The sequence below is a fragment of the Athene noctua genome, chromosome 28 (assembly GCF_965140245.1).
Source record: "Athene noctua chromosome 28, bAthNoc1.hap1.1, whole genome shotgun sequence".
In the NCBI taxonomy this organism is placed as follows: Eukaryota; Metazoa; Chordata; class Aves; order Strigiformes; family Strigidae; genus Athene; species Athene noctua.
The window spans coordinates 2337700-2365698 of NC_134064.1; the positions used below are offsets into that span (position 1 = coordinate 2337700).

At 55.9% G+C, this 27999-nt stretch overlaps 1 protein-coding gene across 1 annotated transcript; it reads left to right on the forward strand.

Moving 5' to 3' along the window:
- The first annotated feature begins 1221 nt into the window (after positions 1–1221).
- SNRNP200 (small nuclear ribonucleoprotein U5 subunit 200) lies at positions 1222–27981 on the forward strand. Its single transcript, XM_074928732.1, has 45 exons — positions 1222–1357; positions 1965–2128; positions 2557–2728; positions 3004–3196; positions 3451–3506; positions 4118–4216; positions 4526–4678; positions 5387–5486; positions 5669–5805; positions 6668–6751; positions 7467–7640; positions 9437–9574; positions 9697–9852; positions 10882–11052; positions 11307–11500; positions 12092–12215; positions 12593–12742; positions 12908–13018; positions 14011–14142; positions 14516–14704; positions 15242–15439; positions 15935–16087; positions 16214–16294; positions 16586–16669; positions 17673–17779; positions 17994–18112; positions 18368–18522; positions 18664–18853; positions 19054–19227; positions 19841–20001; positions 20255–20482; positions 21108–21299; positions 21381–21559; positions 21745–21896; positions 22776–22884; positions 23020–23128; positions 23485–23674; positions 23812–23976; positions 24214–24335; positions 24470–24613; positions 25378–25554; positions 25632–25792; positions 25907–25988; positions 26086–26178; positions 27622–27981. Exons 1-45 carry the CDS (start codon positions 1313–1315, stop codon positions 27763–27765), a joined length of 6411 nt encoding a protein of 2136 aa, XP_074784833.1. The 5' UTR covers positions 1222–1312; the 3' UTR covers positions 27766–27981.
- Positions 27982–27999: the final 18 nt, after the last annotated feature.

Consider the following 27999-nt stretch of genomic DNA (forward strand, 5'->3'; position numbering starts at 1 on the left):
AGCTGTGGTGTGCTGCCCACAGTTGTCCTCACCTCCCCCAGGGACCCCACAGCCACCTCCGGCAGCACTGGGACGTGCCCGGAAGTGGCCAAATGCCACCTGGCATGGCGGTGAGCCCCGGCTGGCCACATGCCACCGGCTGGCACGGGGCTGAGCGGGGCCGGGCGGCTGCTGCCCTCTGCTCAACCATTTCCTGGTGTCAGGGAACTCCTCGGGGTGCTGGGGACCTGTGGGAGCAGTGCAGGGGACACCACAGAGCCCCTTGGGGCATGGGGAGGGCTGTGGGGACAGCACAGGGTGACCAGGGCCCCCCCTTGGGGCGTGGGGACTGTGGGGACAACACAGGGGGGACCAGGGACCACCTTGGGTCATGGGGAGGGCTGTGGGGACAGCACAGGGTGACCGGGGCCCCCCCTTGGGGTGTGGGGACAGCTTGAGGACAATGTGGGGGAGACCAGGGTCCCCCCTCGGGGCGTGGGAGTTGTGAGGGCAACATGGGGGTGGCCAGGGGCCCCCTTGGGGCATGGAGAGGGATGTAGGGACAATGTGGGGGGGACCAGGGCTCCCTGGGGGTCACAGCTCCCCTGACACCCGTCCCCAGGGCAGGGTGGCCCACCCGGAGGTGCCTGAGGGCGTGGAGCAGCCGGAGTGGAGGAGCCTCGGGCGGGGGGTGCCGGCGGGAGGGGGATCACCAGCCCCTTGGGGTGGGGGGGCCACGGCAGCGCCTGCACCAGGCGCCTCAGGGGAGGCCCCAAAATGGCGGCCAAGGGCCTGCCATGGGTACAGGGGCCGGGCTGTGAGAAAAAGGCGGGGCTTAACGCTGGGGAGAGCCAATAGGAGGCGGGCAGGCCGCGAGGTGACCCCGCCTCCCCGCCGCACCCCGGCGCTTTCAAAGCCTCAAGCCTCATCAGCTCGACTGTCCACCTCGGCCAATCGGAGCGCACAAGGGGGGGCGGAGCGTCGCGGCTGAGCCAATCACGGCCAATCCTTTGCACGGAGGGGAGGCAGGGAGTAGCCGAGCGGGGCACTGCCAGCCAATCAGAATGGGAGGCCGGCAGAGAGTCACCGCCCCCTCGCAGCGGTGCATGCCGGGAGATGTAGTCCGAGGGGGAGGAGCCGCGGGGCATGCTGGGAGGGACACTCCGGTGCGCCGAGGGAGCACGACGCGGGAGGCCGGGGGGGGGGGAATCACTTCCGGGTCACGCACGCGCGGCGGGGACGGGACCCACTTCCGGCTGTCCCGGAAGTTCCGTTCGCGGCCTGATCCGGTGCGAGGCGGCGGCGGCGGCGCGGCCTTCAGCCCGGCGGAGCCATGGCGGACGTGACCGCGCGGAGCCTGCAGTACGAGTACAAGGCGGTGAGTGCGGCCCCGCAGGCCCCAGGGCCTCCCTCGCCTCGCCGGGCCTGTACCGGGCCCTCCCCGGTGCCGTTAACCCTGGGGCTGCCTTCAAACACACCCCCGGCACCGTGACGGCCCCGGTTCTCCTCGCGAAAGCCGCCTGCTTGAGGAGAGCTGGGTGTAGCGGCCCTTTATCGAGGCCGGGGAGGTGTTTGCGAGGACCGGAACCGTCTTTTTGGGTTTTATTCGCGGACTTTTCCCCCTCCAAGCGGGACGTTCCAGGCACCGAGAGCTAACGGAGCACCCGGGCGAGGAGCGTGCCGGTTCTCCCGGCTGAAACAAGCCCCGGGGTGGTGCCGAGCAGCTCAGTCCCAGCTTAAAATCTAAACCCGCGCCTGGTGGGGTGGGTTAAAATAGCACCCCGTTTAATTAAAATGCAAATGATTCGTATCTCGACCCACATGGAGCGCGTTATATTAAAAGAAACTGTGCGCGTGTGGCGGTTTGCAAACTTGTGAGTCCTGCGTGGGGCTGCCCCGCCGGTGGGACCCCCGTCAGCCGCACGGTGGGAGCTGCGGGAGCTCCTCCCTGGCCCCCCATCACCCCTTGATCTTTCTTCTCGCAGAACTCCAACCTCGTCCTCCAAGCCGACCGCTCGCTGATCGACCGGACGCGGCGGGATGAGCCGACGGGGGAAGTCCTGTCCTTGGTGGGCAAACTGGAGGGGACCCGCATGGGGGACAAGGCTCAGAGAACCAAACCCCAGATGCAGGAAGAGAGACGAGCCAAGTGAGTGGGAGCTCGGTGCCGAGGGGGTGTGGAGCCCTGACAGAGAACTGTACTTGCATGAAAAATACTCTGGGCGGTTAATTTCTCATTCCTGTCTTTGCCTAACGCAGCCTTGGTTTGTTATAGTGCTGCGAACGGGGTAGAATTCAGCGGTGCTGGGAGTATTTTGTAGCGGAAAATGTTTTGGTGTCGTGATCGTGGGGCTGCAGACTAAAAACTGTCAACTTGGAGAACACAGCGCTGTTATTTTCTTAATTTGGAGTCACTTGCTCCATGTCAAGGAACTAAAATTGAAGTGAAAAATCAAAAAATACTTATTTTTCCTCTTTGATTTTTCAAATAAAAGAGACGAGCCATAGTTGAAGGAGCAAAGCAGGGCTCTGCCATGGGGCTGACCCAGGCGCTCTCCTCCCTGCTCCTTTTTCCAGGAGAAGAAAGCGTGACGAGGACAGGCATGACATCAACAAGATGAAGGGTTACACCCTGCTCTCCGAGGGCATCGACGAGATGGTGGGCATCATCTACAAACCCAAAACCAAGGAGACCCGCGAGACCTACGAGGTGTTGCTGAGCTTCATTCAGGCGGCTCTTGGGGACCAGGTGAGGATGGGGACGCCTCAGGATGGTTGTCCCTGCTCTGACAGAGGATTCAAAGCCTGTAAGATCTGGCCTTTGACTGTTTTAGTCCTTCCCTTTAATCCCGTGGGATGGCTTCACTCTGGTGGTGCTGGCTTTTGGGCTTGGTTGTGCTGGTGCCTTTGTTGTGGGAGTGGCCTTTTGATGCCTGTGTGAGGGTCCAGAAATAGGAGGGACCGATCCCGTACCCTTCACGTACCAAATTTCTTCTCCTTCCTGACACGTTATTCCTTTTGCAGCCACGTGACATTCTCTGCGGAGCTGCCGACGAGGTCCTGGCAGTGCTGAAGAACGAGAAACTGCGCGATAAGGAGAGGAGGAAGGAGATCGATCTGCTCCTGGGACAGACTGATGATACCCGCTACCACGTGCTGGTGAACCTGGGGAAGAAGATCACAGATTACGGCGGAGACAAGGAGATCCAGAACATGGGTATGGAAGGTGGTGTTGTAGGCCGTGGCTTCAGGGACTGGCAGAAAGTTGGGTTAGTGGTGCCAAACCCAGCCTTACTCTGGGGTGTGTTTGCATACAGAGAAGCCAGAAAAATGTTTGGACAGTTTTCAAGCTCCCAAACCACGTTCTTTACATCTTTTGGCTGCACAGAGGTGTGGGCGGGCGTGTGGATCTGTGAACCTTGCATGTGGTGCCCAGATTTTCCGATGAACTAACTCCGCTCTCTTTTGCAGATGACAATATTGATGAAACGTACGGGGTGAACGTGCAGTTCGAGTCTGATGAGGAGGTATGAGCTGAGAGGCTGCAGCGTGGCAGTGGAGTCACTGTCCTGTCCCCTCCCTGCTCCGTGGGGACTGCGTTTGTCCCATTTTGCTTGGCCACGCTGGGAAATGGGGCATTGGCTAGGACTGGGCTGCCTCTGCCAGGAAGTAGAAGCCGGATTATTTTAGCTGCTGTTTCCCAGCTTGGGGAGGATTTGTTGATTATCCTGCTAATCCAAGGCTTATCATGAGTCAGTACGATGGAAAACAGATGGTGATATTTAGATCTCGTGGTGAGACTTGACACATCGGGAGGAAGAGAGAAATTCAAATGCGGTGGTTGGAAGTGTTTCATCGAAACACTCCCTGGAATTGTTTTTTTGGAAGAGGCTGAGAGAACGATAAGAGAGACAAATACAAGATTGTTGGGGGAGTTGCTGGCAAAACCTCTCTGTAGAGAGTAGAAATAATCTTATCACGTGGTCCTTTACCTGGATGACAGCATTATGTTCCTGTTAGAAGCACAAGGCAGGCTGTTTCCCCTCGGGAATGAGCTGCCAGATTATTCATTTCTGTCGAGGAAAAGCTTCTCTTTGATGTTTGAAAAAGCCGCTTACTGGAACTTTCCTTCTTGCAGGAAGGTGATGAGGACATTTATGGTGAAGTGCGCGACGAGGCGTCTGATGATGACATGGAGGGAGATGAAGCCGTGGTCCGTTGCACCCTCTCGGCCAACGTGAGTCACCGAGGAAGACGTGAAACGTGATTTTTGGGGTGCTCTGGAGGAGGGTGGGGGATCCTGTTGGTCTGCAGATGGAGTTAAGGTCGTTTGTGGGTGGAGAGGAGCCTTGAAGCTGTGTCTGATGGAGACCAAAATGAATGTTAATAAAATTAACAACTCTGACAGCTGCACGGTTGCATCTGCTGGTTCTCTGCTCCTCTGCCAGGGTAGAGAGAGGCCCAAGGCCTTCCCTCCACACCACAGAGGCCGTGTGCCTGCTTTCCTCTCGCAGGAAGATAACACTTTTGGTGGGCTTTTCTTAAGCTTGTGGCATCGGGGGAGCTGATGAGTTCAAAGAAGAAGGATCTGCATCCTCGAGACATCGACGCCTTCTGGCTCCAGCGGCAGCTGAGCCGCTTCTATGACGATGCCATTGTTTCCCAGAAGAAGGCGGATGAAGTGCTGGAGATCTTGAAGGTCAGTGGCCACCTGATCTGCAGGATTGTGGTGCTCTCAGAATACCTCTCTGGAAGGCAGGAGTTTTTTTAAACTGCGACAGGGGAGGTTTGGACTGGACATGAGGAAAAAATGTTTCCCGGAAAGAGTGGTCAGAGAGTGGAACAGGCTGCCCAGGGAGGGGGGAGTCCCCATCCCTGGGGGGGTTTCAGGGCCGTTGGGATGAGCTGTGGGGGATGTGGGGTAGGGGAGAACTTTGTAGAGTCGGGCTGAGGGTTGGACTCGATGATCCTGAGGGGCTTTTCCAACCGGAATGATTCCATGATTCTGTGAATTTGCCCCAAGAACTCGTTACCTGTGTCAGAGTAAATGCCACTGGCCGTCTGTTGTGTTTGCCAACAATCTAGATAAGTGCTGGACTAGGGTGGGCCTAGTCTTAATTCACAGAAATCTTCTTCTAAGGGGAAGACTATTGTTTTTTTGTCAGCGTTTGCTGGGAGATCATTGTAAGTTGGGTCTGTCTCCCTGCTAATTTTGGTGCTGATGCTCGTATGTGCTGGGCGTCGTGACTTGGTGGGGAAGAAGAGGAGTCAGGTTTTAGGGTTGGGCACTCAGTCTTGAGTGTAGTTGCTGTTAAGCTCCACTTGAGTTCAGTTCTGTGCAAAGCAGGGATTCTTGTTCTGTGGGGCACTGAGGTAACCGGTTGTTCCTTGTTTCTTCTCCTCCCAGACTGCAAGCGACGACCGGGAATGTGAGAACCAGCTTGTTCTGCTCCTGGGCTTTAACACCTTCGACTTCATTAAAGTCCTGCGGCAGCACCGCATGATGAGTGAGTGACGTTCGCTTTGACTGTCCCACCTCGTTTCCCTGCAGTTCTGACATGATTCTAGCACAACCCAGGGCTTTTTAGCTGCCATCGGTGTTGCTTTGTGAAGCTTGGGCCCTTGTTATTTGCTCCCTTTTGGTCCAACCCTTAACCCCACCCGCTATCCCTTAATTTTCTTCCGTCAGTCCTGTACTGCACTTTGCTGGCCAGTGCCCAAAGTGAAGCTGAAAAAGAAAGAATAATGGGGAAGATGGAAGCGGATCCTGAGCTGTCGAAGTTCTTGTATCAGCTGCACGAGACAGAGAAGGAGGATCTCATCCGGGTAAGGCTGGAGGGAACCTCGGGCAGGATGAGGGAGGAATCGTGGGATCCTTGCTGCTGTCTGCGGTCATTGTTGGGCTATGTTTTGTTTGCTGTTCGTGAGAGAGGAGCCTGCTGACTCAGCTGGGATCTTGAAACCATAGGAAACGTTGCTTAGGTGATGGTTAAGACTCAGCTGAGAGAGCGATATATTTACCACTTCTTAGTTTTGAGTCACTCAGATGTCTGCTTTTTCAGGGAAATGTCAATATCTGCAGGTTTAATGTTTTTAAACTGGTGTTAACTGTCTTGTACCAGCACTGTTTCACCTCTGGGCCTCCTCGATGTGCGGCTCACCACAATAAAACACCTAATCAACTCCTAATTACCTGGGTTTGGAATGTGACACTCAGCAGGTTTATTGGCGTGCAGGGTCAGTTCTGCTTGGCCTTTGGATGATAGCAGTTCCATGACTGATTTGAGGGTGATTAATCCCATATTCCTGCTTTGTTGGAAGAAATAAGCCTGGTTATGTTGATGTGAGGGGTCACTTTGGTGTCTCTGTTTGAGGAGTGCTACGGGCACGCAGCAGGCTGGGCTTTTGCTGGGTGACCGCAGGGTTGTGTGTTTTCACTCCCTGTTTCCTTTCGTCTGCTCTCCTGGAAGACAAGTTTATGTCCTGGTCTTGGGGCACTAGTTCCTACTGCCAAAAATCATTGGCTCTGGTTACCTGAATGTTTGTAATTGGGAGAAATGGTGGCATGTGGTGCTCTGGTTGTGCGGGCTCGCAGGGTGTGCAGCCACGCGTGACAGGAGGGTCTGGCAGCTCAGGGAGGAGGCTAAGCTGTTCTTCCCCGGGGCTGAATTATCATCCCTTCACACAGGAGGAACGCTCTCGCCGGGAGCGTGTTCGCCAGTCCCGGATGGACACTGACTTGGAGACCATGGATCTGGACCAAGGAGGAGAGGTAAAACTCTTTGAAGTCATCTGTTCCTCGGCCTTCTGACAACCGTCATCAGTAGGCACTTAGTTGGGCCCCTCACCCCAAAAGGCCATTGAATGACTCGAGCGTGGCCAGAGAAGGGCAACGGAGCTGGGGCAGGGTCTGGAGCACAGGTCTGCTGGGGAGCGGCTGGGGGAACTGGGGGGGTTCAGTCTGGAGAAGAGGAGGCTGAGGGGAGACCTCCTGGCCCTCTGCAACTCCCTGCCAGGAGGGGGCAGAGAGGGGGGATGAGTCTCTGGAGCCAAGGCCCCAGCGCCAGGCCCCGAGGGAATGGCCTCAAGCTGCCCAGGGCAGGGTCAGGCTGGCTCTGAGGAAGGATTTCTGTGCAGAAGGGGCTGTTGGGCGTTGGAATGGGCTGCCCAGGGCAGGGGGGGAGTCCCCGGGATCCCTGGAGGGGTTGAAGAGTCGGGCTGAGCCAGCGCTGAGGGATCTGGGGGAGTTGGGAACGGTCAGGGTGAGGGTCATGGTTGGGCTGGAGGAGCTTCAGGGGCTTTTCCAACCCAGAGGATTCTGTGAAAAAGAGTGAAGTGGCATGGGCGGGAAGATACAAGAGTAAGCCCCTGCTGTGCTACAGAGGCACTTGCCAGCTGGATGCATTGCTTTTTCCGCAGTGCCAGGATGAAAATGGCAGGAGAGGGTTGTTCTCTAATCCTCACCCCCTTCCCGTTGCTATTTCCAGGCACTGGCTCCCCGGCAGGTGCTGGACTTGGAGGATCTGGTGTTTGCTCAAGGTAGTCACTTCATGGCCAACAAGCGATGCCAGCTCCCTGACGGCTCCTTCCGCAGACAGCGCAAGGGCTACGAGGAGGTGCATGTGCCTGCCCTGAAGCCGAAGCCTTTTGGCTCTGAAGAGGTGGGTGACCTGCTTAGTTCCCCCTTATTTAGCGCTGGGTGTGTTGAGTGACTCATGTCATCTGTCTGGACGTCTGTAAGGCCTTTGTCACAGTCCCCCAGGACGTCCTTCTCTCTGATTTGGAGAGAGATGGATTTGATGGATGGATTGTTTGATGGATCCAGAAGGTGGTGGTCAACAGGTCTGGGTGGAGATCAGTGAGGAGTGGTGTCCCTCAGGGGTCCAAGCTGGGACCAGTACTGTTTGATATCTTCACCAGTGACGTAGACAGTGGGGTCGAGGCACTCTCAGCAAGTTTGGAGGTGACACCCAGCTGTGTGGTGCAGCTGACACGCCTGAGGGATGGGATCCATCCAGAGGGACCTGGATAAGCTCGATAAGGGCCTGTGTGAACCTCATGGGGTTCAGCAAGGCCAAGTGCAAGGTCCTGCACATGAGTCAGGGCAGCCCCCAGTATCAGTACAGGCTGGGGAGTGAAGGGATTGAGAGCAGCCCTGTGGAGAAGGGCTTGGGGGTACTGGTGGATGAAGAAGCTGGGCATGAGCCGTCAGTGTGCTCTCGCAGCCCAGAAAGCCACCCATGTGCTGGGCTGCACCCAGAGCAGGGTGGGCAGCAGGGAGAGGGGGGGATTCTCCCCTCTGCTCCGCTCTCATGAGCCCCCCCCGCAGTGTGGGTCCAGCTCTGGGGGCACCAACAGCAGAAGGACACGGACCTGCTCGGGCGGGGCCAGAGGAGGCCACGGAGATGCTGGGCGGGCTGGAGCCCCCACTGTGAGGACAGGCTGGGAGAGTTGGGGGGTTCAGCTGGAGGAGAGAAGGCTCCGGGGAGACCTTAGAGCGGCCCCCCAGGGCTGAAAGGGGCTGCGGGAAAGGGGGGGCACACACTTTTTATCAGGGGGGAGGGATAGGATGAGGGGTAACGGGTTTAAACTGACAGAGGGGAGATTTAGATCAGATCTAAGGCAGAAATTCTCCCCTGTGAGGGGGGTGAGGCCCTGGCACAGGCTGCCCAGAGCAGCTGTGGCTGCCCCCTCCCTGGAAGGGTTCAAGGCCAGGTTGGACGGGGCTTTGGGTACCTGGGCTGGTGGAAGGTGGCCCTGCCCGGGGCAGGGGCGTGGGACTAGGTGACCTTTAAATGTCCCTTTCAACTCAAGCCGTTCTATGACTCGATGAGTTGTTGCTAATATCGTGACAGATACTTCCTGGGACTCAGCAGGCTTTGATGTGGCTGTGACGCCCTCTCAGATATCTTGAAGAACTGCTATTTTAAGCTAAGAGATTTCACATGTCTGAAGAGAGTTCCTGATTTCTGGTTTCTCACTTCTGGAGTGTGTATCCTGTGCTGGTGCTTTCTGTCTCAGGGCTCCCGTGCCCTGTTTAGCTGCTTTGCTGAGCCCTTGGCTCTGCTTTTGCTCCCTCCTTGCTGCGCTGCGCAGTGTGGGCTGGAGATCTGGCTGATTCATGGTGTGCCTTGTGATAAATTCCCTCTTTTGATCATTTCCGCTGCCAGCACTGTGGTCTGGTCTGTCCCATCATGAGAACATGGTGGGGATTTGCTTTTCTGATGGTGTAGCCAGCTATAACTTGTACTTGCTGCAGTGCCTGAGCCAGCTAATGAGCCTCGTTTGATCTCTTCCTAACCTGCTCCAGGATCCGAGGGTGCAGGGCCTCTCTTCTGGCCATCTGGAGACAATGTGACCCCGCTACTCCCCAGGGTGTCTCTGAGGTCTCACATATGCCCTGCAGCCTGAGAGGTGCTCCAACAAAGCCACTGAGCTTGATATTTTCCCTTTCCAGCAATTGGTTTCTGTGGAAAAGTTACCTAAATACGCCCAGGCTGGATTTGAGGGGTTTAAAACACTGAACCGTATTCAGAGCAAACTCTACCGCGCTGCGCTGGAGTCGGATGAGAATTTGCTGCTGTGTGCGCCCACGGTAAGGATCCTGCAGCTTGGGTGCTCTGTGGTGGGGAATCCAGAAAGGCTGGTCACTGTGGGCAAACCTTCAGCCCGGAGAGGACACAGATTTGATGGGACTGGTTCTTCTTGCCTTTCTAGGGTGCTGGGAAGACAAACGTGGCCCTCATGTGCATGTTACGAGAAATAGGGAAACACATTAATATCGACGGAACCATCAACGTGGACGATTTCAAGATTATCTACATTGCCCCCATGAGGTCCTTGGTGCAGGAGATGGTGGGCAGCTTCGGGAAGGTGAGGAGAGTTTTGGTCCTGCCCCTGCTTAAACCGTAGGTTGGGGAAGATGAGCTTTATCTCACAGAATCATTCAGGTTGGAAAAGCCCCTCGGGATCATCGAGTCCAACCCTCAGCCCGACTCTACAAAGTTCTCCCCTACCCCACATCCCCCACAGCTCATCCCAACGGCCCTGAAACCCCCCCAGGGATGGGGACTCCCCCCTCCCTGGGCAGCCTGTTCCACTCTCGGACCACTCTTGCTGGGAAACATTTTCTCCTCCTGCCCAGCCTGACCCTCCCCTGGGGCAGTTTCCAGCCGTTCCCTCTTGTCCTGTCCCTGATCCCCTGGGAGCAGAGCCCAGCCCCAGCCTCTCTGCAATGTCCTCTCAGGAGCTGCAGAGAGGGATGAGGGCTCCCCTCAGCCTCCTCCTCCTCACACTGAACACTCCCAGCTCCTTCCCTGCCTCCTCACAGGATTGATTCTCCAGCCCCTCACCAGCCTCGTTGCCCTCCTCTGCCCTCGCTCCAGCCCCTCCAGATCTCTCTCATATTGAGGTGCCCAAAGCTGGACACAACCTCCAGGTGTGGCCTCCCCAGTGCAGAGCACAGGGGGACTGTCACCTCTCTCCTTCAGCTGGTCACACCAGTGCTGATACAAGCCAGGAGGCCGTTGGCTTTCTTGGCCACCCGGGCACACTGCTGGCTCCTGGTCAGCTGCTTGCCAATGAGAACCCCCAGACCCTTTTTTTACAGAAAGAATTGTAGTGGCTTCCTTATGTTTATAGAAGGATATTAGCTGTGACAGAAACTCGTCACAAAAGGATGAGTTTGGGTTGTGCCTTTCATCTGTGCTCATGTAGCCGGCATTCACCGGGCTCAATACGGGCTTTGGATGTCAGTGTGGGCTGTGAAACCCACGTGTTTCTCCCAGTTCTATACTGGGACAAGCACGAAGCTGTCTGTGAGCATTGTGGGGCTGTGCTGCTCCAACGCTGCCCCGGGGAACGTGCGTTTACCTGGTGTAACCCCCCGTGGGCTTCCTCCAGCGCCTGGCGACTTACGGCATCAACGTGGCTGAGCTGACGGGGGATCACCAGCTCTGCAAGGAGGAAATCAGCGCTACCCAGATCATCGTCTGCACCCCGGAGAAGTGGGACATCATCACCCGCAAGGGAGGAGAACGCACCTACACCCAGCTGGTGCGGCTGGTCATCCTGGTGAGCAGTGCCAGTGCCTGGCACGGAGGAGGGGGACAATGAGGGACGCTGGCTCTGTCGGCCTCACGGTTTCCAAACATGTGTTAGCGCTTGGAGACATCCCTGGTGCTTGGTTGTAGAGAGACTCGGGCTTTAAGCTGTGGGATGAGTGTGCTTCAGGCCCTGCAAGCGGGTCCGCTAAGAAACTAAACCAAAAAATGAGTCAGTATCGCCGGTTTGGAGCGGGGAGAACTGTTCCTGTTTCCTCTCTGTAGGATGAGATACACCTACTGCATGATGACCGAGGACCCGTCCTGGAGTCTCTGGTAGCCAGAGCCATCCGCAACATCGAGATGACTCAGGAGGACGTGAGGCTCGTTGGCTTGAGTGCCACCCTCCCCAACTACGAGGACGTGGCTACGTTCCTGAGAGTGGACCCGGCCAAAGGCTTGTTCTATTTCGATAACAGGTACCCTGGGAAGCTGGGAGAGATCTTTGCGATCGGATGGTGGGTGGCTGTTGGGAGCTGGGAAAGACCTGTCTCCTGTGGAGGCAGTTGAGTGTTTATCTGTCAGATGGTGCCAGGGTCTCACCGGGCCTTCAGCCTACTCCCAGCATGCATTTATTTGCTCTTAAATGTCCCTGTAAATGCACATTCAGGACTAGAGCAGCTAAATACAGCCTCAAAATGTGTGGCAGGGTTTCTGCGTTGTTGTACTTGCGAGAAGATGCATTAGAGAAAGCAGATAAACTCTGCTGTACCTGTGTGCTGCATAAGGTGTTTGAAGGAAGCCTAAAATAGAATTATGGTAGTTCCTGAAACACCGTTTTTGCTCCCTGAGTGTGTGCATAGCAAATGGATTCCAGGAAATAGGAATACATGTTACTGTTTAATCTCACCAGGCAGAACTGCAGCCCTCAAAACTCTGATTAAATGGAGGCACAAAGGAAGTGTATTGAACTTGGTAGCATGGAATACAGGATGCCTTAGGACAGAACCTTTGTAGCAGGGTTTCTCCATTCTTCTGCTCTTTTATGGACTTATTTTTTTTCCTTACAGCTTCCGACCGGTGCCCCTAGAGCAGACCTATGTGGGTATTACAGAGAAGAAAGCAATCAAACGCTTCCAGATAATGAATGAGATCGTTTATGAGAAGATTATGGAGCATGCTGGAAAGAACCAGGTTTGATACTTTATTATTCCTGGCCCACTTAATCCTGGCTCTCGTCTGTTCCTGGTGAGACTCTCTTGAGTGCTGTCCCTGCAGTGGAGAAGGGGGAGGTTTGGGTGGTCAATGGCAGCTGAGGGAGGAAGGAACAGAGGTTTCCTCTCAGTGTCAGCTGTCTGATGAATGTACAACCACTCCTTTTTAGGATGAGGGAGCTTTTGTGATGCTGCCCTATTAAATCAGGAACTCTCTGCTGGTTCACAGGGCATCTGGACTAATTCTAGATCAACTCCCACCCTGAACACCAGGAGTGGGTTGACTTAACCATCTTTTCCAGCTGCAGCTGCAACGATTCCCCTCTCAGTGATGGTACCATCTGCTTCTTTTAACAGGTGCTGGTGTTCGTTCACTCCAGGAAGGAGACCGGGAAGACTGCCCGGGCCATCAGGGACATGTGCCTGGAGAAAGATACCCTGGGCCTCTTCCTGCGAGAGGGCTCGGCCTCCACCGAGGTGCTGAGGACCGAAGCTGAGCAGTGCAAGGTAACTGTCCGACCAGGGCTGTTCTCACCCCGCGATAGCAGGAGAGCAGCTACAAAGATGCTGCCAGTTTGGTGCAGTTTCACAGCCTTTCCTTTAAGATATGTTATTTTCTCCCTGGTGTTAACTCAGCTCGAAAAGCTAAAGCTGGTTGTGTTTCTGCTGCAGAACCTGGAGCTGAAGGACCTTCTTCCTTACGGCTTCGCCATTCACCACGCCGGGATGACGCGAGTGGACCGGACACTGGTGGAGGATCTGTTTGCTGACAAGCACATTCAGGTGAGCCCTGCTTCCCAGGAGGAGCTCCACGTTTGTTCGGGGCAGGCACTTCACAAGAAACGCTTGAGCTGGGTTTTCCAACAGCCCTGTGGGCAAAACCAAGAGGATCAGGTGCTGCCAGCTGCCATGCTGCTCTGCTGAAGCTGGTGCTTGGTGATTTTTGTGGAAGGATTAGAAACTAAAAGCACATGGCCAGGAGTGGAGAGGGCAAGAACTTCTCCCCTAGGCCTAGCTGAGTGTTTAAAGCTTGAGGCCTGTCCCAGAGCAGGCTGCCACTTTGGCCAAAGCTCGTTTAAGCAATTTCCTGGCTGCGTTATAAATGGAAGGCAAAGGATTTTCATGCAGTGAGCTGGGAAATTTGGGCAACGATCTTGCTGTTCATCTGCTGAGCTGTCAAGACAGAATCCCAGAATCCTCTGGACTGGAAAAGCCCCTGAAGCTCCTCCAGCCCAACCATGACCCTCCCCCTGACCGTTCCCAACTCCCCCAGATCCCTCAGCGCTGGGGCAGCCCGACTCTTCAACCCCTCCAGGGATCCCGGGGACTCCCCCTTGCCCTGGGCAGCCCATTCCAACGCCCAACAGCCCCTTCTGCACAGAAATCCTTCCTCAGAGCCAGCCTGACCCTGCCCTGGGCAGCTGGAGGCCATTCCCTCGGGGCCTGGCGCTGGGGCCTTGGCTCCAGAGACTCATCCCCCCTCTCTGCCCCCTCCTGGCAGGGAGTTGCAGAGGGCCAGGAGGTCTCCCCTCAGCCTCCTCTTCTCCAGACTGAACCCCCCCAGTTCCCCCAGCCGCTCCCCAGCAGACCTGTGCTCCAGACCCTGCCCCAGCTCCGTTGCCCTTCTCTGGCCACACTCGAATAATCAACAGTCACAGTTCTCGGGCTTTGTCCCTTTAGTGTGTGTCTCTAATGTCAAGACCAGCATTTTATATCCTTCTTTTCCCTAGGAGGAGGCTTCTACCTGGCTTTGATCTCTGTTTTTGCTCCTGCAGGTGCTGGTCTCCACAGCCACGCTGGCCTGGGGTGTGAACCTCCCTGCTCACACCGTCATCATCAAGGGGACGCAGGTGTACAGCCCCGAGAAGGGACGCTGGACCGAGCTGGGTGCCCTGGACATCCTGCAGGTGAAGTTCTGCTAACAAAGATGCTGCCGAGACACGGGGCAGGATTTTTCCTTTCCCACTGAGGCCCATTTGAAGTCTGCTTTCATATTTTTCTCAGCGCAGTTGCTCCCTGTTGTCTGCTGTCAAACTGTCTCAGTGTTCTGGGAACAGCCCTGTAGTGAGGGCAGAGGAGAAGTGGATCAGTAGGAGAAGAGGACAAACGATTCCTCTCCCAATATCTTGCCCAGACACATCTGAGATACTTCTAGCTGGCAGGAGACATGTAACAGCAGACTGAGCAATCTGGCAGTAAAGCCCCAGGACATGGCAGCAAGGAGAAATTGCCAAGCTAAAAGCTTTTAGGTTTTGCTGATCTCACCTTCTTGTTTCTTAGATGCTGGGGCGTGCCGGGAGGCCTCAGTATGATACCAAAGGAGAGGGGATCCTCATCACATCCCACGGCGAGCTGCAGTATTACCTGTCCCTGCTCAACCAGCAGCTCCCCATTGAAAGTCAGATGGTGTCGAAGCTCCCGGACATGCTGAATGCAGAGACAGTGCTTGGCAACGTCCAGAATGCAAAGGTGAGGGCGAATCTTTGCCTTCCCCACATGTGTGTGTGCCCTTTGTTGCCCCCCAGAGAGCTGGTGGGAATTAGAGGATGATCAAGGTTGGGGAAAAATGCTGTCGTTGTACGGGAGCAAAGGAACTTTGGTGCCAGGGGAGCAGATTTTTAAGAGCTCTGGAAGCGCAGCCATGAGAACTGCCAGCCTGTAACGCTGGCTGGTGTGTCAGGCAAGTGGGTGGATGCTTCTGTAATTTAGAGCAGAGCGAATTCTCCACATGGAGAAGGACACTGGGGAAAAGCCTGCATGCAGAGAGTGGGGGTTTTTTTTTGGTTTTTAACTCCTTAATATTTTTCTGATACCGGAGGAGAGTTGTGTATGGCCCTGCTGGGCTTCCAGGCTCTGTTTTAATGTTGATGGAGCAGGGTTCAGCTGGGCTCAGCCTGCCGTGTCCTACACTAGTGCTGGGAGCATGGGGCTCTGAGGCAGAGCCTCGCCCTCGCTTGCCGTGAGACGTGTTCGTCGGCTTTTACACCACGTTGGTGTTTCCTCAAGGATGCAGTGAATTGGCTGGGATACACCTACCTGTACATCCGAATGCTGCGCTCCCCCACTCTCTACGGGATATCCCATGATGATCTGAAGGGGGATCCGCTGCTGGACCAGCGCCGCCTGGATCTGGTTCACACGGCAGCCCTCATGTTGGACAAGAACAACCTGGTGAAGTACGACAAGAAGACGGGAAACTTCCAGGTGAGACAGGACCTGGGAAAGGCTCTGTGACCGAGCAGAGCTGGGCAGGAGCATCCTCTGAGAAAAAGGATGCAAGAGGCACCTTACTGGTTAAATATGGATCCCAGGACATGCTGCTGCATCGTTCAGACCTGCTGTTGTGCACGTCTCGGTTCCAGGGAGCTGGTTGCCAGCATGGAGAGTGCTGGTGTAAAACCTGACCCTCAGTCTGTCACTGTTGTGGGTTTGCCGCTGCCTCCTAAGCAAATTCATGTTCCCGTTGCATTTTTGTTGCTTTGGAGGCAGCGAGATGAGAAAAGGGAGGCTGTGGTGTATGGAATTGCGGGCCAGGTGAAGCAGCTTTCTGGAGTGACTTGTAGCCTGAGGGTTTGTGCTTAGTTTGTCTGGAGACGAACCTGCTGCTGCAGCCTAGTTCCTGTTCAGCATCTCCTCTCTGTGCTGTGAACAGTCGGGGGTTGTTCTGCTGCTTCATGCTGGCTCTTGTCCTTGTGGCAGGTCACAGAGCTGGGCCGCATCGCCAGCCACTACTACATCACCAATGAGACGATGCAGACTTACAATCAGCTCCTCAAACCCACCCTGAGTGAAATCGAGTTGTTTCGGGTTTTCTCGCTCTCCTCGGAGTTCAGGAACATCACCGTGAGGGAGGTACGGAGCCAGACACCCATCCCGAGTGAGACAGCCCCGAGGCATCAGTCTTGGTGCTGCGGGGGAAGATGCAGAGCCTGCCCGGTGAGGGACTGTTCTCATCTCCCCTGCCTTGCTCTTCTGCAGGAGGAGAAGCTCGAGCTTCAGAAGTTGCTGGAGCGAGTTCCCATCCCGGTGAAGGAGAGCATAGAGGAGCCCAGTGCCAAGGTGAGCCCTGCCTGTGCCTTTGAGGGGACTCCTCTGCTCGTCTTGAGGAGAGCAGTGATCCTTGGGGAAAAAATGCCACTCGAGGCAGGGGCATTTCTGTTCTTCCCTCTGTGAGACATCCTGGACAGGGTCAGAGATGCTCAAAGAGCTGCGGGTGTTGCTTGTCTCTGAGCATGGGACAATCAGTCCCTGTTGTCCAGCAGTCCCTTCTGTCCAGCCCCGTGTCAGAGCCCACAGGGATCGGGCGCTGGTGTGGAGGGTGCTGAGAGCCTCTTTGTTCTGCTTCCCCAGATCAATGTGCTCCTCCAGGCCTTTATCTCCCAGCTGAAGCTGGAAGGATTTGCTCTCATGGCAGACATGGTCTATGTTACCCAGGTGAGTGAGGAAATGTGGCTGGGGCCTCTGTTTCCATTTAGGTGTGTCCAGCCACGTCTCAGTTGTACTCAACTACTTATACCTTGGAAATTTAGTTTGTGGTTATAAATTACTTTGAAAATAACTAGAGCTGTGTGTGGTGAGGTCTAACCCCTGTGAGGATGGCAATGAGATCTTCATTGGAGTCTCCTGTTAGTAATTAGAATAATTCAGGGCTAGAGAACCACAGTGTAGCTGTATTCTACCATGAAGGCCAAGTTCCCAGGGCTGGGAATCAAGTAGTTGCTCCACCTGTAGGTGTTCGGGATGAAGGACCTTTAAGTATATTTCAGTACTAAAAGAAATTTAGTTTGTGGTTATAAATGGCTTTGAAAATAACTAGAGCTGTGTGTGGTGAGAAGGTCTAACAGCTGTGAGGATGGGAATGAGATCTTCATCGGAGTGTCCCATTTGTAATCAAGATAGTCCAGCACGAGAGGACCACAGTGTAGCTGTGTTCTACCACGAAGGCTGAGTTCCCAGGGCTGGGAATCAAGCAGTTGCTCCACCTGTAGGTGTTTGGGATGAAAGACCTTTAGGTATAATTCAGTATGTAAAGGGGACTTAAAAGAAAGGTGGGGGAAAACATTTTACCAGGGTCTGTAGTGGTAGAACAAGAGGTAATGGTTTTAAACTGACAGAGGGTAGATTTAGGTTGGATATAATGAAGAATTTTTTTATGATGAGGGGGTGAGGCCCTGGCACAGGCTGCCCAGAGCAGCTGTGGCTGCCCCCTCCCTGGAAGGTTCAAGGCCAGGTTGGACGGGGCTTTGGGCAGCCTCGGCTGGTGGAAGGTGGCCCTGCCCGGGGCAGGAGGGTTGGATCTGGGTGGTCTTTAAAAGGTCCCTTCCAACCCAAACCAGTCTGTTACCACGTGGCTGGGCTGGAAAAGGGGTAGAAAGGAATGAAATGTTAAATGTGATGATGGCAGCCAAGCTCTGAGAGCTGCTCTCTGCTCCCCCAGTCTGCTGGGCGGCTGATGCGAGCCATCTTCGAGATCGTCCTGAACCGTGGCTGGGCCCAGCTCACCGACAAGACCCTTAACCTCTGCAAGATGATTGACAAACGGATGTAAGTGAGATCTCGGAGGTATTTTCTGATTGCAGGCTGGATGAGGCTCCTCAGCATAGCGTTTGGGCAGGAGAGTGCTTGTGCCTGTTGGGGCGTAAAGGAGCTGCTGCGTGTTTCTGGCCAAGGGCTGGTGTTTGGCAGCATGGGGAAGGTGCTCTCAAGGCTTCATCTCCTGGTTTTTTTTGCTTGTCTCACCCCAACGGTGTCCTCACAGGTGGCAGTCCATGTGCCCTTTGCGCCAGTTCAAGAAACTGCCTGAGGAAGTGGTGAAGAAAATCGAGAAGAAGAATTTCCCGTTTGAACGGCTCTATGACTTGAACCATAACGAAATAGGTACAGGGACGGGCAGATGCAGTGGGGAGAGATGTCTGCCTGTTTTCCTCTGCCATGTTTTAACTCAGAAATAAGGGAGCTTGTTCCTCTCTAATTGAAGGGGCAGAACTGGTGAGGGTCATGGTACAGCCTGAGGAAGGCAGAGGCTTTTCCCTGGCACCTTCCAGCTGCTTGGATCGTAAATACTGTTCAGTCTGGGAGCTGTTGGTCACCCTGTTGTCCCTCTGTCCTGACAGCAGCACCTTTCTGTTGCAGGGGAACTGATCCGAATGCCCAAGATGGGTAAGACAATCCACAAATACGTTCATCTGTTTCCAAAACTGGAGCTTTCGGTCCACTTGCAGCCTATTACCCGCTCCACCCTGAAAGTAGAGCTCACCATTGCCCCCGACTTCCAGTGGGATGAAAAGGTGAGTTGTGCAGCTAAATATTACCAGGTTAAATCCCCTGCTAGGGCAGAATTGCAGGGAGAGGGCTGCTGTTCAGCTCCTGGAGATCTGGAAGGGGGAAATCTGGACTCTGATACAAAGGTAACAGCTGCCCTTGCTCAGGTACATGGTTCATCTGAAGCTTTCTGGATCCTGGTGGAAGATGTGGACAGCGAAGTGATCCTGCACCACGAGTACTTCCTGCTGAAAGCCAAGTATGCGCAGGACGAGCACCTCGTCACCTTCTTCGTGCCCGTGTTTGAGCCACTGCCCCCACAGTACTTCATCCGGGTGGTCTCTGACCGCTGGCTCTGTAAGTCTCTGGTTACACAGCAGCAGTTCCCTGGGGTCTGAGGGGGTAGTTCAGCCCCTCCCTAGTGCTGTGCTGGGGGAAAAAAGGCTTCTGACATCCAAGTGACAGCAGGGCTGGGGATCCCCTTGGCAGAGGGAGCTCAGATATGAAATTGCTGGAGTGTTTTCGGAGATGAAAATGTTTTTTCCTGTGTCTGACAGCCTGTGAGACCCAGCTGCCCGTTTCCTTCCGCCACCTGATCCTCCCTGAGAAGTACCCTCCTCCGACCGAGCTGCTGGATCTGCAGCCGCTGCCCGTGTCGGCTCTGCGGAACAGCGCCTTCGAGAGCCTCTACCAGGACAAGTTCCCTTTCTTCAACCCTATCCAGACGCAGGGTGAGTTTTGCCTCTGACCCCCTCCTCCAAAAAACCACCTCTCAGCGAGCCTTGACCCTTTTGGCAGTCACCGTCCTTTAGCCTTGATCTTTGTGGGTTTTATTCACATAACGTGAGGAACTTTCTGTAGCAAATTTATAACCCCTCTACCTTCCGGAGCCTTAGGGGTTTGATGGCTTGAAATCTTTCTCTGTGGGCCGGAGTATCTTTGATACATTCCTCAAGGTCTGGGGTTGTCTGCCAGGTTTGCTCCTGGAAGCTGTGGCTGCACTCACACCGTGGCTCAGCTTCACGGAACCCGCTGGCCCCAAACTTCCCCGTTGGTGCTGCTTGTGGGGATGGAGCTGTGAGCAAACCAGAGCTGCCCTGTCCCTGTCTCTCCGCCTGTGCTTAGTCAGAGTTGAGAACTCACACTTAGGAGCTGTTACAACAGATTAGAGCCTGTTTTGCTCAGTGGATCCTGGGCTAAAACTCTTTAAACAGCCTTTTCTGTAGCTCCTCCTCGTGTGGGCTGGATCCGGGCGGTGTTTTCCCTTCCCGTTTCTAGAACTTTGATAAAATCCATGGAGATTTTGCTAAACTGCTTTCTTCCATGTTGTCTGTCTGTCCCCAGTGTTTAACACTGTTTATAACAGTGACGACAACGTGTTTGTGGGTGCCCCCACGGGAAGCGGAAAGACCATTTGTGCTGAATTTGCCATCCTGAGGATGCTGCTGCAGAACTCGGAGGGACGCTGCGTGTACATCACTCCCATGGAGGCTCTGGCAGAGCAGGTAAGCCCGGCATCCTGGGGAGAACTGGAGCCTCAGATTTGCTTTCTCATCCCGTTTCACTTTCCTCATCCCTTCTTTACTATCACATCCCTCAGGATGACTCCAGAATCTTTTATTTATGGTCTCTGTGATGGAGCAAAGAGACACTACCCCGCTGCTGACCTGTCGGTGTGTGCGTGTGGGTGTCTCCAAAGATTTGGTGGGATTTGGTCTAATTTGAAGTTAACATCAGCATCCCTTATATTTTTGGCAGGTCTTCTTGGACTGGTATGAAAAATTCCAGGAGCGTCTCAATAAGAAGGTCGTTTTGCTGACGGGGGAGACCAGCACTGACCTGAAGTTACTGGGCAAAGGCAACATCATCATCAGCACCCCCGAGAAATGGGACATCCTCTCGCGACGCTGGAAGCAGCGAAAAAACGTCCAGAATGTCAACCTCTTCATCGTGGATGAAGTGCATCTCATTGGGGGCGAAAATGGGGTGCGTCTGGGAGGGGAGGAGGATGCTACTGGTTCGAGGGATGCTCATCATCGTGCTGGTCCTGGTGGCAGAGCTGCTGTGGGGTGGATGGTTGCTCGTTTGTAATATGCGGTTTGAGGTCAGCTCCCTGCCAGGAGGGTGCAGAGAGGGGGGATGAGTCTCTGGAGCCAAGGCCCCAGCGCCAGGCCCCGAGGGAATGGCCTCAAGCTGCCCAGGGCAGGGTCAGGCTGGCTCTGAGGAAGGATTTCTGTGCAGAAGGGGCTGTTGGGCATTGGAATGGGCTGCCCAGGGCAGGGGGGAGTCCCCGGGATCCCTGGAGGGGTTGAAGAGTCGGGCTGAGCCAGCGCTGAGGGATCTGGGGGAGTTGGGAACGGTCAGGGGGAGGGTCATGGTTGGGCTGGAGGAGCTTCAGGGGCTTTTCCAACCCAGATGATTCTGGGATTCTGTTTCCCTAGGCTGCCGGATGGGCTGGGATAGAAGGGCTGTATCCTTTAGGGAGCTCAGGAGTGGCATCCCCCGTGGGTGGGGGTGCTTGGCCTGAAGTGGCCGGAGCTGAGCCAGGAGAGGTGGCCGCAGTGTGCGGAGCTCGGCCTTCCCGCTCCAACCTCTCCTCTCCCTCCCACAGCCGGTGCTGGAGGTCATCTGCTCCCGCATGCGCTACATCTCCTCCCAGATCGAGCGCCCCATCCGCATCGTGGCCCTGAGCTCGTCCCTGTCCAACGCCAAGGACGTGGCTCACTGGCTGGGCTGCAGTGCCACCTCCACCTTCAACTTCCACCCCAACGTCCGCCCCGTGCCGCTGGAGCTGCACATCCAGGTAGGCTTTGGGACTCCTTATCTCCTTGCCCTTCTGCCCGCTTTCCAGACAGCGTCACTGCCTGCTCCTCTTCCTCTGCAGGGCTTCAACATCAGCCACACGCAGACTCGCCTGCTCTCCATGGCCAAGCCTGTCTACCACGCCATCATGAAGCACTCGCCCAAAAAGCCGGTCATCGTCTTCGTCCCCTCCCGCAAGCAGACGCGGCTCACGGCCATCAACATCCTCACCACGTGCGCTTCAGATGTCCAGAGGCAAAGGTAACACTGCTGTGGGCTCTGTCCCTCCTCTGACCGAGGTAGGAGCAGCTTTTTGGGCTGTTCCGCTGGGCCGAGGGACAACTAGTCATGGGAAATGGTCTTGTTCAATGTCACTAATCTACTGTGACATCAGGGACAGGCTTGCTGGGCCTGGCAGCGGTGTCTTTACTCCCCCTCTCCGGCAGGTTCCTGCACTGTGCAGAGAAGGATCTGGTACCGTACCTGGAGAAGCTGAACGACAACACTCTCAAGGAGACGCTGGTGAACGGGGTGGGCTACCTGCACGAGGGGCTGACCGCCATGGAACGGCGCGTGGTGGAGCAGCTTTTCAGCTCCGGTGAGCGGGGTGGGATGGGGACACACCGCTTCTACCCATAAACCCTTTCATTTAAATGCTCGGCAGTGCCCATGGTCTTGAGATAACAGCATACCCAAGCCTCATGTCACTTCTCTGTCCCCCGGGTCCAAAACTGCCACGTCCTTAAACTTCACCATCTTCCCTCCTGGCTTGTATCAGCACTGGTGTGACCAGCAGAAGGAGGGAGGTGACAGTCCCCCTGTGCTCTGCACTGGGGAGGCCACACCTGGAGGTTGTGTCCAATTTTGGGCACCTCAGTACGAGAGAGATCTCGAGGGGCTGGAGCAAGGGCAGAGGAGGGCAACAAGGCTGGTGAGGGGTTGGAGAATCAATCCTGTGAGGAGGCAGGGAAGGAGCTGGGAGTGTTCAGTGTGAGGAGGAGGAGGCTGAGGGGAGCCCTCATCCCTCTCTGCAGCTCCTGAGAGGACATTGCAGAGAGGCTGGGGCTGGGCTCTGCTCCCAGGGGATCAGGGACAGGACAAGAGGGAACGGCTGGAAACTGCCACAGGGGAGGGTCAGGCTGGGCAGGAGGAGAAAATGTTTCCCAGCAAGAGTGGTCCGAGAGTGGAACAGGCTGCCCAGGGAGGGGGGAGTCCCCATCCCTGGGGGGGTTTCAGGGCCGTTGGGATGAGCTGTGGGGGATGTGGGGTAGGGGAGAACTTTGTGGAGTCGGGCTGAGGGTTGGACTCGATGATCCCGAGGGGATTTTTCAACCCGAATGATTCTGGGATTCCTGTGCCTCCCTGTACACTAAGACAAGTCTCTCCGAGCACAGAACCCCCCAGATCTTTCTCCCCGTGATTTCTACCCCCCAGTGAGGTGTTCTGCCTGCTGACTGCTCTCCCCATTGCCTTTCAGGTGCCGTTCAGGTGATGGTTGCCTCCCGCAGCCTCTGCTGGGGTATGAACATCGCCGCTCACCTGGTGATCATCATGGACACGCAGTACTACAACGGCAAGATCCATGCGTGAGTGTGCTGTGCTGAGAGCAAGGGAGGTGCCTTCATCCCAAAGGGCTTCACCCCTCTCCACAGGCAGAGGTTGGGAATTGGAGAGTTGTGATACTGTCCCGTGGAGCTTTGTTAACTCTCTCCGTCTCCCAGGTACGTGGATTACCCCATCTACGACGTGCTGCAGATGGTGGGCCACGCTAATCGCCCGCTGCAGGACGACGAGGGCCGTTGTGTCATCATGTGCCAGGGATCCAAGAAGGTGGGTGAGGAGCGAGGCACCGTTTCTGGCCTGTGAACATCTTGTCTCCTGCTTGGGGCCTGGATTTCTCCTCCCAGCTTTGGGCAGGCTAATGTCTAACCCTCACTTGGAGCCCTGCTGCTGAGGAGGTGCTCCAGGCTGCCCAGGGAGGGGGGAGTCCCCACCCCTGGGTGTGTTTAAGGGCCGTTGGGATGAGCTGTGGGGGGATGTGGGGTAGGGGAGAACTTTGTGGAGTTGGGCTGAGGGTTGGACTCGATGACCCCGAGGGGCTTTTCCAACCTGAATGATTCTGGGATTCTGATTCTGTGATTTTGGAGGTGCTGAGGTTTATTTACTCCTTCCTTCCTCTCCTGTAGGATTTCTTCAAGAAATTCCTCTACGAGCCTCTGCCAGTGGAGTCACACTTGGACCACTGTATGCACGATCACTTCAACGCCGAGATTGTCACCAAGACCATCGAGAACAAGCAGGATGCAGTGGACTACCTCACTTGGACGTTCCTGTATCGCAGGATGACGCAGAATCCAAACTACTACAACCTACAAGGTGATCAGAGGGGTCTGCGCTGGTGGATACAGGCTTCCAGGGTATCGGGGACCCTCTCCCTGTGGGCTCTGCATTCATGAGAGCAGCTTTTCTCTGTCCTGGGAAGTTTCTGAGCCGTGATGCTGCTGTACCTGCAGGTGTGTCCCACAGGCATCTCTCGGATCATCTCTCCGAGCTGGTGGAACAGACCCTCAGTGACCTGGAGCAGTCCAAGTGCATCAGCATTGAGGATGAGATGGACGTGGCTCCTCTGAACCTGGGGATGATTGCTGCCTACTACTACATCAACTACACCACCATCGGTGAGGGCTCCATGAGGGACAGGGGCCGCACACGAGTGCTCCTGCTCTCTGTCCCCCCTCTGCGTTGCTCCCTGTGCCGTGGGCGATGGGGAGAAGCTGCCACGTGTGTGGTTGGATGTGTAAAACTCCATCCTGTAGCCCAAGGCTCCGTGTTGTCTGCCTGAAGACAGCTCCTGCACCATGAGGTTTCATGCTGTCTGCTTTTCCCTGACCCCTCTACCTCTCTTTCTTCTCCAGAGCTCTTCAGCATGTCCCTCAATGCCAAGACCAAGGTGCGAGGGCTGATTGAAATCATCTCCAACGCTGCTGAGTATGAGAACATCCCCATCAGGCACCACGAGGACAATCTCCTGCGGCAGGTGAGCGGCAGTGTGTCACATCTGGGGCCAGAGGGGCCAGACGTGGGTTCCTGCAGGGTCGGGAGAAGGAAGCTGCCCACATTTTCAGCTCTGTAGGGCTAAAGCACTGATGGGTTTATCATTTCTCTCCATAGCTGGCCCAAAAAGTTCCCCACAAGCTGACCAACCCCAAATTCAACGATCCCCACGTCAAGACCAACCTCCTGCTGCAGGCTCACTTGTCACGCATGCAGCTGAGCGCCGAGCTGCAGTCGGACACCGAGGAAATCCTCAGCAAGGTACTGGCTGGAGAGCTGCCAGCCAGAGGGACCTGGCGGTGTTGGTGAACAGCCGTCTGAACAGGAGCCAGAGTGTGCCCAGGGGGCCAAGAAGGCCAATGGCATCCTGGCTTGTACCAGCCCTGGCGTGGCCAGCGGGGACAGAGAAGGGATCTGAGCCCTGGGCTCGGCACTGGTGAGGCCGCCCCTCGCTGAGTGGGTTCAGTTTTGGGCCCCTCACCCCAAAAGGCCATTGAATGACTCGAGCGTGGCCAGAGAAGGGCAACGGAGCTGGGGCAGGGTCTGGAGCACAGGTCTGCTGGGGAGCGGCTGGGGGAACTGGGGGGGTTCAGTCTGGAGAAGAGGAGGCTGAGGGGAGACCTCCTGGCCCTCTGCAACTCCCTGCCAGGAGGGGGCAGAGAGGGGGGGTGAGTCTCTGGAGCCAAGGCCCCAGCGCCAGGCCCCGAGGGAATGGCCTCAAGCTGCCCAGGGCAGGGTCAGGCTGGCTCTGAGGAAGGATTTCTGTGCAGAAGGGGCTGTTGGGCGTTGGAATGGGCTGCCCAGGGCAGGGGGGAGTCCCCGGGATCCCTGGAGGGGTTGAAGAGTCGGGCTGAGCCAGCGCTGAGGGATCTGGGGGAGTTGGGAACGGTCAGGGTGAGGGTCATGGCTGGGCTGGAGGAGCTGCAAGGGCTTTTCCAACCCCGATGATTCTGAGGGTTGGGTGGGAACCTGCCCACCTTGCCTGTGTCTCTGCCTTCTGACCTGTCCTTGTCCCTCGTGTCCAGGCAATCCGGCTCATCCAGGCCTGTGTGGACGTTCTGTCCAGCAATGGCTGGCTCAGCCCCGCGCTGGCTGCCATGGAGCTGGCACAGATGGTGACTCAGGCCATGTGGTCCAAGGATTCCTACCTCAAGCAGCTGCCTCATTTCACCTCTGAGCACATCAAGCGTTGCACAGACAAGGTAAAGCTTGCGGGGGAAGTGCCCTCACCCATCGAGGAGCCCTGGGGAAACATGGGACTGAAACATCTTCCTTGCAGGGGGTGGAGAGCGTCTTTGACATCATGGAGATGGAGGACGAGGACCGAAACGCTCTGCTGCAGCTCTCGGACGCCCAGATTGCTGATGTCGCTCGGTTCTGTAACCGTTATCCCAACATCGAGCTCTCCTACGAGGTGGTGGAGAAGGAGAGTATCCGCAGGTGAGGCGAGCAGGGGCAGTGCGGTGCCCTCAGGGCTGTGCCGGTACCGGGGAGCAGGGGACACACACACACCCCCCCACCCCCTGACCCTCGGTCTCGGTTCTCTGGGTGCAGCGGGGGACCTGTGGTGGTGCTGGTGCAGCTGGAGCGTGAGGAGGAGGTCACCGGGCCTGTCATCGCTCCCCTTTTCCCGCAGGTAGGTGCTAAACCCCTGTTAAACCAGAAATTTGGGGTAGGGAGGGGGGATTGTTCCCCTGCAGACCCCAACCTGTTAACTCTTACCTCCCCGGCAGAAACGTGAGGAGGGTTGGTGGGTGGTGATCGGTGACTCCAAATCCAACAGCCTCATCTCCATCAAGCGCCTGACACTGCAGCAGAAAGCCAAGGTGAGGGGGACTGGGCGAGGGGGGTGGCCAGCACCCAAACGGCCACGTTTGGGGTGTGCTGGGCGGGTGCCTGTTTGGCTAATTAAGGATACTAATTAAACTGGGACACCGCAGTGAGAAGAGTAGGTGTATTTTACTGGGGGTAACTGAATAACGTAAGCGAGTCATACAGAAAACACGCAGTAAGAAAAGATGGGATAATGCACTTAAATAGGAAAATTCAGGGTAATGCATCCCCTCGTGACTAGGAGAGGGGGAGTTAAGGAAGATCCACCCCCACTGGCACCCGTTCCCGCCATCCCGACCCGCAGGCGCTGGGCAGCCCCGGGTGCAGCGAGGGTTTGTTGAGCCTGTCCCGGCGAGTGGGAAATCCTCCGCGGTGCCTCCACCCGTAGCTGAGGCCTCCAGAGTCGCTGCCAGCGGGTCCGGCCTGAGGGACCAAGAACCAGCAAGGCAGAATAACTGGCACCTCTGTTTGGAGCGGAAACAGCTGGTTTCACCCTCCTGTTGGATTCCACCCAGAGCCTGGCCAGGGCTCAAGGAGGAAGCCAGGGGAGTTTCCCTGCTTATCCAACTTTGACCATGTTCTTTTCAGAACAAGGGCACACGTCTGGCCCAAGGCCAGACAGCTGGTTCCGTGGCCTTGTTAACTTGGTCCTACACAAAGAAGGAAGAAGATACATTCAGGATATTCATACTTTATGATATCTAAGCTACGTCTTTCATTAATGAGCCTACATTCAAAGGGCAAGGGAGCTGGGGCAGGGTCTGGAGCACAGGTCTGCTGGGGAGCGGCTGGGGGAACTGGGGGGGTTCAGTCTGGAGAAGAGGAGGCTGAGGGGAGACCTGGCCCTCTGCAACTCCCTGCCAGGAGGGTGCAGAGAGGGGGGATGAGTCTCTGGAGCCAAGGCCCCAGCGCCAGGCCCCGAGGGAATGGCCTCAAGCTGCCCAGGGCAGGGTCAGGCTGGCTCTGAGGAAGGATTTCTGTGCAGAAGGGGCTGTTGGGCGTTGGAATGGGCTGCCCAGGGCAGGGGGGAGTCCCCGGGATCCCTGGAGGGGTTGAAGAGTCGGGCTGAGCCAGCGCTGAGGGATCTGGGGGAGTTGGGAACGGTCAGGGTGAGGGTCATGGGCTGGAGGAGCTTCAAGGGCTTTTGCAGTCCAGAGGATTCTGTGATACACACTTGGTTAATGATTCCATACTGTGTTAGCAGCTTTGGCTCGGGGCCTGTTGTTCAGGCTTCAACACTTGAGCACTTTTTCCATCAGCCTAGGTGGTTTGTTATAACCCAGCACATACCTGCTAGCACGATGGTTATCAGTTATAAAACACACAGGATTCACCCAGAGGTCAGCTCTGGCTTGGGCCTGCTGTCCAACCAACCCTTAGCCCTTCAGTGCCCGGTCCCCTCCATCACCCCAATGCTGTCCCTTCTCTCCACGTAGGTGAAACTGGATTTCGTGGCCCCGGCTACAGGGACACACAACTACACGTTGTATTTCATGAGTGATGCCTACATGGGCTGCGACCAGGAGTACAAGTTCAGCGTCGATGTGAAGGAGGCAGAAAGTGACAGCGACTCCGACTAACGTGGGGCCACAACAGTCCCCACAACGTTCCCCCCAACCCCGTAGGTCAGCCACTGAACCCCACGGTAGTGCTTGTGTCACCTCCCTTTATGTGGCTTCTGTGTATTTTCCTGTTGGGCTTTTTTTTTTTTTTTTTTGATGCTTTGTACAGTGTTTTTGTAACAGGAGCTGCCTGCAGACGCGTGACTGCAGCAGCTGAATAAAAATCGAGACCCATCTCTGCACTCTTGGGTC

Excerpts from the sequence above, each read along its gene's own strand:
- SNRNP200 (XM_074928732.1), top strand. The coding sequence starts at position 1,313 with ATGGCGGACGTGACCGCGCGGAGCCTGCAGTACGAGTACAAGGCG. Across the intron at positions 2,129-2,556 it reads CAGGAAGAGAGACGAGCCAA|GAGAAGAAAGCGTGACGAGG; the intron begins GTGAGTGGGAGC and ends TCCTTTTTCCAG. Across the intron at positions 11,053-11,306 it reads TGGTGCGGCTGGTCATCCTG|GATGAGATACACCTACTGCA; the intron begins GTGAGCAGTGCC and ends TCCTCTCTGTAG.